This window comes from Gobio gobio, assembly GCF_949357685.1.
Source record: "Gobio gobio genome assembly, chromosome: 23".
NCBI classification, from domain to species: domain Eukaryota; kingdom Metazoa; phylum Chordata; class Actinopteri; order Cypriniformes; family Gobionidae; genus Gobio; species Gobio gobio.
The window spans coordinates 29687411-29697607 of record NC_137119.1 but is presented as its reverse complement, the minus strand read 5'-3'; the positions used below and the strand labels follow the sequence as shown (position 1 = coordinate 29697607).

The 10197-nt window shown below is 37.5% G+C and overlaps 1 protein-coding gene across 6 annotated transcripts in view; it reads right to left on the bottom strand.

Moving 5' to 3' along the window:
• Positions 1 to 555: 555 nt before the first annotated feature.
• sh3kbp1 (SH3-domain kinase binding protein 1) overlaps positions 556 to 10197 on the bottom strand; it is a 77786-nt gene continuing 68144 nt past the window's right edge. For 2 of the 6 annotated variants that reach the window (XM_079806500.1, XM_079806503.1), the window contains 8 exons: positions 8943 to 9014; positions 8501 to 8660; positions 6389 to 6447; positions 6037 to 6143; positions 5136 to 5285; positions 3668 to 3888; positions 3278 to 3341; positions 556 to 1349 (listed from right to left, as the gene is read on the bottom strand). In XM_079806500.1, coding sequence (XP_079662626.1) covers positions 1311 to 1349; positions 3278 to 3341; positions 3668 to 3888; positions 5136 to 5285; positions 6037 to 6143; positions 6389 to 6447; positions 8501 to 8660; positions 8943 to 9014 — 872 coding nt within the window. In that variant the 3' untranslated portion in view covers positions 556 to 1310. Of the gene's footprint in view, positions 1350 to 3277; positions 3342 to 3667; positions 3889 to 5135; positions 5286 to 6036; positions 6147 to 6388; positions 6448 to 8500; positions 8661 to 8942; positions 9015 to 10197 lie in introns of all 6 variants that reach the window. The other 4 variants (XM_079806499.1, XM_079806502.1, XM_079806501.1 and 1 more) reach the window with 3 other exon arrangements.

Below are 10197 nucleotides of genomic sequence, written 5' to 3'. Positions count from 1 at the left end.
CTTTCGGCGGTGGACAGGGGTCTGCATGGGCACCCTGACTCGTCTGCGGCTATGCAGCCCCATATGCAACAAACTGCGATGAACTGTGTATTCTGACACCTTTCTATCAGAACCAGCATTAACTTCTTGAGCAATTTGGACTACAGTAGCTCGTCTGTTTGATCGGCCCACACAGGCCAGCGTTGGCTCCCCATGTGCATCAATGAGCCTTGGCCACCCATGACCCTGTCGCCGGTTCACCACTGTTCCTTTCTTGGACCACTTTTGATAGATACTGACCACTGCATATGCCTCATTTCAACTATTTAATTTTTAATCAAATTTTTAAATTAGACCATTTATTTATTATTTATTACAATATCTTTGACATATTACTTTAAGCACCACATTTAAAACATGTCTTGCGGTCTATATGATTGCCATTTTTTCATTACAGTTTTTTAAAAAGAAATTATGAATTATACATTTTTAATAAGATAAGATTCACATACTTGAGACTCTGGTGCACCACCTAGAGGACATGATTGTATATAATAAACAAAGAAACAGAAAAACACATTTTTGAAGTATCTTTTTTTAATAAAATCTGCACACATAATTGTATTTAGTACATTAAAATATAAAAGTATATATAGAAGATTTCAAAGAAATAACAGAGTCAAGAAAACAAACTGAGTTTTCTCATTGTCATCACCAACGTAAAAGAAATAGGAAAGACAGAAGAGTTTGGAACGCTCCAAATAAACAAGGCCTCAATGTGGGGTTGCTGCATGTGGAAACTGCAAGGGGTGTGAAATTAAACGCACCTTTGCATATATATATAAAAAAAAAATAACAGAAGGCCTCCAAGTCAAAAGAAAAGAACTTAAGGTGAAGAGTATTTAAGTAAAACACACTGCTTTCTCCTTCATTTGATGTGTTCTCTGTCTGGCGTTCAGAGGCAGTACCAGAGTGGGTGATGGGGTAGCTGTGTCACAGTTGTGCAGGAGACCAGCAAATCCCCATGGCAACCGCTATCACCTGTCTCCAGGTGTGGGTCATCGGCACCCTTTAATCACATGACCCACAGTAAGGCCACACCCGGGCAACGGGTCTGTGAGTCAGCACCCAGTCTGAGCATAACACGCAAAAAAAAAAAAGCTTCTTAAAACAACGAAAGCAGAAAGAGTACAGGTGATTTGGGGGGTAAACAGTTGTTTTCTTTAAGTAATTGTTCTGATACATTGTTGTTCTTTTTGGCACAATCTACTTGGGCTGTGGTGTGGAACCTCAGCCAGATCCTTCATCTGATACATCCAGCATGCTTGAGTTCATTTAGACAGGGATTTCTTAATCTGCTCCACTTCCATCTAAAACACAGCATAAAACAAGTGGTATCAGTTAAACACAGCCATGCAAAACATAAACAATACTTCACATGTTAAGATTTAAGATTATTTAATGTTTTAGAAAGAAGTCTCTTATGCTCACCAAATTTGCATTTATTTTATTAAAAAAAATAAAAATAAACAAAAATAAACAAAATATTTTTTAATCTCCACGTGGACAAAACTATTTTTTTAACAATTTGTTTTACAATTTTGTATCAAGAAACAATATCAAAGAGAAGAAAAGGAAAAGAAGAGATAGAAAAACAAATGACAACTAATAAAATAGTTGCCAGAGGGAAGTAAATATACATAGTGATTAAAAATCAAATAAATGTATTATAAAATTCACAAGCTTTCAAAGCTACTCAAAGAGCCTCTGATACTGTCTATATATATATATATACATAAATACACATACATACATAAATACATAAATACACATACATACATAAATACATAAATACACATACATACATACATACATAAATACATAAATACACATACATACATAAATACATAAATACACATACACACACACACACACACACACACACACACACACACACACACACACACACACACACACACACACACACACACACACACACACACACACACACACACACACACACACACACACACACACACACACACACACACACACACACACACACACACACACACACACACACACACACACACACACACACACACACACACACACACACACACACACACACACACACACACACACACACACACACACACACACACACACACACACACACACACACACACACACACACACACACACACACACACACACACACACACACACACACACACACACACACACACACACACACACACACACACACACACACACACACACACACACACACACACACACACACACACACACACACACACACACACACACACACACACACACACACACACACACATACATACATACATACATACATATATATATATATATATATATATACACATAGTTCAGTCGACAAAATCAAAATCAAAGGTTTCTTATTAGTACATTTACACTTATGAATGTGAAATTTAGTTAGTTAACAATATAATTTAATAAATTAAATAAAAGTACTGTTCCTCTTGGTCAGAATAGTCAGTAAAGCCAAAAAGCAATAAAACCAGTGATATTATTTCTATCTCAGTGTCATGTGATCCTTCAGAAATCATTCGAATATGCTAATATGGTCAATATTTCTTATTCTTATTTTTTTTTAATTCAAAAGAACAGCATTCAATTGAAAAATATACATATGTTTGTCTTTAATGTCCCATTTGATTCAATTTAATGTGTTTTTGCTGAATGAATATCTCATCTGAATATCTTATCCAAACTTTTGAATGGTAAGAATATATCTTTTTTTAATTTGCAGAATTTTTGAGACTTATTTTATATAATTTACTTAAAATTAACTAAAAATGATTGAAACAACATTTGTAAACATAACTTGACAATACTTGGACATTTTGCTCTACAACTAAATGAAACACCCATACAGAAAGCACACAATTTGAAGCAGTTATGTTTTTTGAAAACATGTTTCTAATAAGTAACTAGATAAGACTTTTGGGTGTGAGTGTGTGCAGTTTAGATTGTAGAACAAAATGTCAAAGTATAGTCAAGTTATGTTTACCACAGGCTTTATTTTACTCATAAAAATAAAAAAAAACAATAATAAAATCTCGAAGAAACCACTAGCGGATTAGTCTTCTGGGTTCTGACGTCATTACCCACCACTGTATATAAGCTAATATCATATTAAAAAAAAAAAATAATAATAATAAATGTTAGGCTGGTTAATATAGTTTTAAATCACTTTATAGTGTTGCACCTGGTTAGTGATCTAATAGCCCCTCACCTGCAGTGTAATACGAATCCTCTTCTCCTCGTCCAGTTCACTCACCAACTGCTTGATTTCTTGTCTGATAAAACAAGTTTGGGAATTACACACATTTCACATCCTTCTAAACAGACATCAATCAATCAACTCATTCATCCCACATCTACTTCCAACCATTTATTATTTATTTAATTCCTCTATTTCACCAATACCAGGGTTCTGGAGGGCCACTGTCCTGCAAAGTTTAGCTCCAACTTGCCTGCCTGGAAGTCTCTAGTACGCCTAGTAAGATTTTAGCTGATTAGCTGATTCAGGTGTCTCACATTTGGGTTGGGGCTAAACTCTACAGGACAGTGGCCCACCAAGAGCAGGATTGGACACCCCCGACCCAATCCCGTTGGTTCATACTTGTGCTGGCTCTTCATGAGCTCCACAGTTCCTTTCAGGTCTCGTAATTGTGCTTTGAGTTCCTCCAGCGTGGAGGCACTATGTTCGTTCTTTCCTCTGGCGTCAACAGAAGGGGAATGGGGCCGCAGACCAGCAGCGCCCTGGTGGAGAGAAGCCCCACTAGACCCGGAAGAGGATGGAGGGGCACTTGGCTTAGGGGGTAAAGACGATTTCTCAGGAACCTGGGGAAAACCCCCATGAGATATCAGAACAAGAGCTTATCAAACAATCACTCTCGGACGTTTGTCTTCCATGTCGGGCCTCAGTCTCTGTGTGCGTGTGTGTATAATGGCACATTAAAGTATTTGGACACTTGAAGGGATAGTTTACCCCAAAATTTAAATTCTATCAATATTTACTCACCTTCATGTCGTTCCAAACCAGCATAACTATTTTTCGTCTGTGAAGATATTTTCTGTTTTTATCCATACAGTGAAAGTCAATGGGGTCCAAAATAACAAATAGAGTGCTGCAGGGACGACTTATTTTTGGAAGTAAAAACGAGTTCCGGCTCCATTATCCTGAAGTCAATGGGTTTTTGGTTAAATGCTTGAAATAAGGTCTGTGGTGAACACAAGCTCAGGATATTCACACGCTTTATTCTACAACATACAATACATTAGTAACAGCCCCTTGTGATTTTGTTTTTAAAGCTTTGACTTTAGTTGCTAACAAGTGGCTAAATGGGACGGTTAAACATCATCACACCGAACAGGTAAACTCATCTCCTCTCTATAAACTGCTTGCACATCTTCACTGTTTATAATTGTTCTCTTTAAAGTGTTGTTGGAGTGGTGAAGTCATGTGACCAGAGTGTAGTTTGTTTAATGGTGGTGAAGTCATGTGACCAGAGTGTAGTTTGTTTATAGCTTATGTTTTGCTTTTGACTTCTGCCAGTTGTATTTAGGCTTCCAAGATTAGGTTATCATTGAAGATTATCATGATGAACAAAATGTGAAAGAATCATACACTTTTGATGGTCACAAAGCTTATTTTCAGCAATAATCCAAATGGCAATGAAAAAATACTATTGGGTTTTTGTTGAACATGGGTGAAAAAAAACTAAAAACGCCATCACTGCTCTGTTGGACCCCATTGTCTTTCATTCTATGGACAAAAAAACCAGGCATTTTCCAAAATATCCTTCTTTTTTCCACAGAAGAAAGCAAGTCTTACAGGTTTGGAAGAATTTTAATTTAGGGGGAATCCCTTTAAGACACACTTTAAAAAGAATTCTTTATATAACAAATATGACATTTTAAAGTAATCATTTAAAAGTGTGACTTAAGTATCCAAAAGTAATACTTTTTTGTGTCTGTACATAAAAATGCTTGACAAGGGTGCTCCCTTGTGGCAGGACAGGGATGTGCATGCAAAAGGAGAGGTGGGTGTAAAGGGGAGGGGTGACTGGGAGGGGGGAGGGGCTTACTGTTATGATTGGCACTGCCTTGGGCATCTTCTTGGAGTTGTCAAGAGTTTTGGGAGTGAATGAGTCCTGCTCTTCCTTTCCCATCTCCTTGTCTCTCCTCTCCTCCTCTGGAGATGGGGAGTCCAGGAGGTCAGGACTAGAGAGAGAGGACTAGGAAGTAGAGAGAGATTTAAGTGACCAGATAACCCATAGACAGGCGGAGCAGGGTAAGCCAATGTGACGTTCACACATAGCAAATGGCACAATCATATCTGACTGATCTGACACTTGAAAGGTCATAAATATATGACACTTTGTCAGTTGATTGCTTCTGATAGGTGTGAAAAAACAAATAAAAACAAAAGTGATTGACCACACTTTGAATACCGTAGTTAAAAATAACAAACAAGCATGTGTGTTATTACAGTATAGTTAACAGAAACTAAATCCATAAAAAAACATTGTTACTAGAAATAAAATAAACATTAACTGAAATAAAATAAATATTAAAAAACGTATTTTATTTCAGCTAGGTTTCCAAAATTCAATGTCTAATGCTAATGTCAATTTGATGTAGAATACTGATGACAGTTGACATTGATATTTTGTTTGTTTTTCAATGTCTTCAAAACTCAAACGTCTAATACCGACATCAAATTGACATCAAACACCAATATTTAGTTGTGAGGTATGGTAACCAAAGGTCAACATCTGATAAACGTCATAATGCTAATGTTGACACAATGTTAAATTGTAACATCATTACACTTTGATATCTTTAAAGTCCTGTTATTAGGCAACCGAAATTCAACAGTGGTCGAATGTTGGAGGCTGACCACCAACAATCAAAAAAGCCACTGTTTGATTTTGACATCAACACAATTTTCATTTTCAAAAGCACTAATAAAATCTGTGCACTCACAGACGTGAAGATCTGCGATCGTGGCCGCCGGTCCGTCACACGGGGCCGTGACACGGTCGGGTGGTTCAGCTTCTCTGTGGATAAGACGACGGAGTCGAAGTCTTCTACTTCTTGAGCCAAGCATCACACGAATACACACATAAACACACAGGACCACATATATATATCACGTGCATACGCATCACGGACACAGGAAAAAACACGCCAGACCATAATAATCTCCAGAATGGAAATGAATGAAGTGAGATGGACAGAGAGCTGTAGTAATCTTATTAGATATGGATTATTATAAGACTTATTAGTAATGACAGAGTTATTCTGGATTGAATGGCAGCTCTGGACAGGGACTCACCAACATCTAGGGATTTGTCTGCTGCCACACCACTGCTGTCAGACTTCGGACTGTCACACCTGTACAAAAGATATTTAAACCAGAATGAGCTTCAGTAAAACACAAAAATAGCACAAATGTTCTTGGAAATGACAAATGGAGTAATAAAGTGATACGAGATGGAGAGGATTTCTAATATGTAGCATTGGAAGTCTGATTCATTCTAGTTCAAATTTTGTTCAAAAACAAAATGACTCCCTGATTCACTGCCAGAAGTCATTTGAATGGTTCTAAATCAATCCATTGAAAAAATAAATGAGTTACTAATTCATTGGAATCACCTCACAATGTAATTTGGTAGGTTCCAAATCAATCCATTCTAAAATGAAATGACTTGCTGATTCATTGGAATCGCTGCATATAAGTCATTTGGATGGTTCTAAATGAATCCATTCAAAAATAAAATGAATCTTTGAGACTCAGTCATGTAAAATAGGATGTTTTTAATTATTATTTAGTGTACATGTATCTGTTAAAAGTTTAATGTTATCTGTTAGTGTTTAATTGTGACACTAATTGAGTTCCATTTTTATGCCAAATAAATAGTGTTCTGAGTTTAAACATGAATACTATCATCTGACATTCAAATAAGATATGATGCATCATGGTTTATTTAATCATGTCTTATGTATGATGATGTAATCATATTATGATGAGGTAATTGTGCTCTCTCATTGCTACACTATATTGCCAAACGTTTTGGGACGTCTGCCTTTACATGCACATGAACTTTAATGGCATCCCATTCTTATTCCGTAGGGTTTAATATGAAGTTGGCCAACTCTTCTGGGAAGGCTTTCCACAAGGTTAAGGAGTGTGTTTATGGGAATTTTGACCATTCTTCTAGAAGCGCATTAGTGAGGACGAGAAAGAGTGGAGACTGCGAGCCAGGCCATCTCATCCCAAAGGTGTTCTATCGGGTTGAGGTCAGGACTCTGTGCAGGCCAGTCAAGTTCCTCCACACCAAACTCGCTCATCCATGTCTTTATAGACCTTGCTTTGTGCACTGGTGCGCAGTCATGTTGGAACAGGAAGGGGTCATCCCCAAACTGTTCCCACAAAATTGGGAGCATGAAATTGTCCAAAATGTCTTGGTATGCTGAAGCATTAAGAGTTTCTTTCACTGGAACTAAGGGGCCAAGCCCAACCCCTGAAAAACAACCCCACACCATAATCCCCCCTCCACCAAACTTTACACTTGGCACAATGCAGTCAGGCAAGTACCGTTCTCCTGGCAACCACCAAACCCAGACTCGTCCATCGGACTGCCAGACAGAGAAGTGTGATTCATCACTCCAGAGAACACATCCACTACTCTATAGAGTCCGGTGTGCAGTGCACTTTACACAACTGCATCCGATGCTTTGCATTGCACTTGGTGATGTAAGGCTTGGATGAGCTGCTCAGTCATGGAAACCCATTCCATGAAGCTCTCTACGCACAGTTCTTGAGCTAATCTGAAGGCCACACAAAGTTTGGAGGCCTGTAGCTATTGACTCTGCAGAAAGTTGGCGACATCTGCGCACTGTGCGCCTCAGCATGCGCTGACCCCGCTCTGTGATTTTACGTGGCCTACCACTTCGTGGCTGAGTTGCCGTTGTTCCAAATTGCTTCCACTTTGTTATAATACCACTAACAGTTGAACATGGAATATTTAGTAGTGAGGAAATTGCACAGTGGACTCAATGCACAGGTGGCAACCTATCACGATACCACGCTTGAATTCACTGAGCTCCTGAGAGCGACCCATTCTTTCACAAATGTTTGTAGAAGCGTCTGCATGCCTAGGTGCTTGATTTTATAAATCTGTGGCCATGGAAGAGATTGGAACATCTGAATTGTTTTGGAGGGGTGTCCCAATACTTTTGGCAATATACCGTAGTGTATCTCAATTATCCTGCTATTATTAGACACTTTCATAAATGACTTAATTCAGCATTAACAAAAATATTTTTTATAGTTGTATAATGGGCTAAGAATCTTGGTAGGGTTTTGTGTTCTGTAATCTAGTATGTGTTAGTGATGCTGGTACATGTGTGTGTGTGTGTGTGTGTGTGTGTGTGTGAAACTGACGGTATATTGGGTACAGCTGGTCTCTCAGGTCTGTCTGGGCGTTTGGGTGGCAGGGATGACGGTCGATTCAACGAGTTGTTGTTCTTCGGGGGAAGAGGCTTCTTTGGGAGGACAACTGGGATGGACGGCTTTGGAAACTCACCCAACTTCGACTCTTCACCTACATGTAATCATCATCATCATCATCACTGACATCATCATCATTACTAAAGGGTATAAAATTACATACTAGGATGTTTACAGGAAACTAAAAGAGGGGTTGTCAGGTTAAGCAGAGATAAAATGATATTCCAACATCCGTCAATTAATCATAAGTCAATCTAAACCTTTTAGAGAAAGGCAGCACAGCCCACAAAGCAGCAAGTTTCACAGTAAAATGTCAAAATAACTAAGAATTAGAGTTGACCATAGCAAATTAAAACAGTTTTGAGATGTTGCCTACCTTTTTCCTCAGCTCTGTGTGGGAGAGATTCGGGCCGTTCTGGTGGAACCTTTCTTGCCTCTGTCTTTTTGTCTGGGGATCAACAGACACAATATGAGGGTTCAACAGGGCACAGCTGACTCATTGGAAACATGCACACACTGAACATCTGCGATTCAAAATTCATTTCAAACATGGAAATTTTGAGTGAAAAAAAAGAAAACAAATTAAGGAAACGTGAAATGTGAAATAAAGAAATTCTTAAGTCACTAATCAAATAAACATATTTGTGACACTGATCATGTGTCTCTTTTTACAGACAGTCAGATGTTCTTGCTTTCATTGAAGCAGATGTTCTTCGCATCATTCTCAAATCATGAAGGAGAATATGATCATCAGGTTTTACACAAACCTGTGGAGTTCATGCAGCTCGAGTGCTGCTGTCACTGAAGCACAAAGCACATAAAAAGCAAAAGGGTAAAGTCAAGAGTATTGCATTGTGGGATAACTGTATCCCACAATGGAATACTTCTTGACTTAACCTTCCATTTCCAGTGTGACAAATGTCAGCAAGAAGGTTTTAATTATTTATTTCTGTCACAAAAATAACCGTGGTCATATGAAGTCTTATTAAACAATGTAGCATGCAACAGTTTAAAACAGGTTTTAAAATACAATGTATATAACTATTAATTGTATTGTTATGCTGATTTTTGATGGAAAAAAATAAGTATTTACATTAGCGGTCTCAGACTTTGCCACCCAAATAATCTATTTAATTACAAGCAAATCACTGAAATTACAGAACACTCAGTTTTAACAATATTGATTGATACAAATTGGTTGATAATGCTAAAATTGTCAAATATTTGTCAATCACTTTTCCATATACTACTGTAGTGTTGGAAATATAACTACTGAGTAATCTCTGTGTTCCTTCTTTGCATCTCACTTCTATTTCCTGTTTCAAAACCTCTGAATAGAAGCTATAAAGAACTCTTGACTATTTATATTTCAAGAAATTTCTGAGTAAACCTGTTCCACCAACAAACTGTATATCCATAAACAAGAGAACAATATTATGACAGAATAGATTCCAACGATCAATAAATAGACACAAGGAGGAGCCAGAATTCACTTGATGTTTGTATATAATAGAATAGAATAATATAATATAATATAATATAATATAATATAATATAATATAATATAATATAATATTATAACTGCACGTGCTACTTTGAACTATTGCTAGTTATACATCTGATTTTAGGGA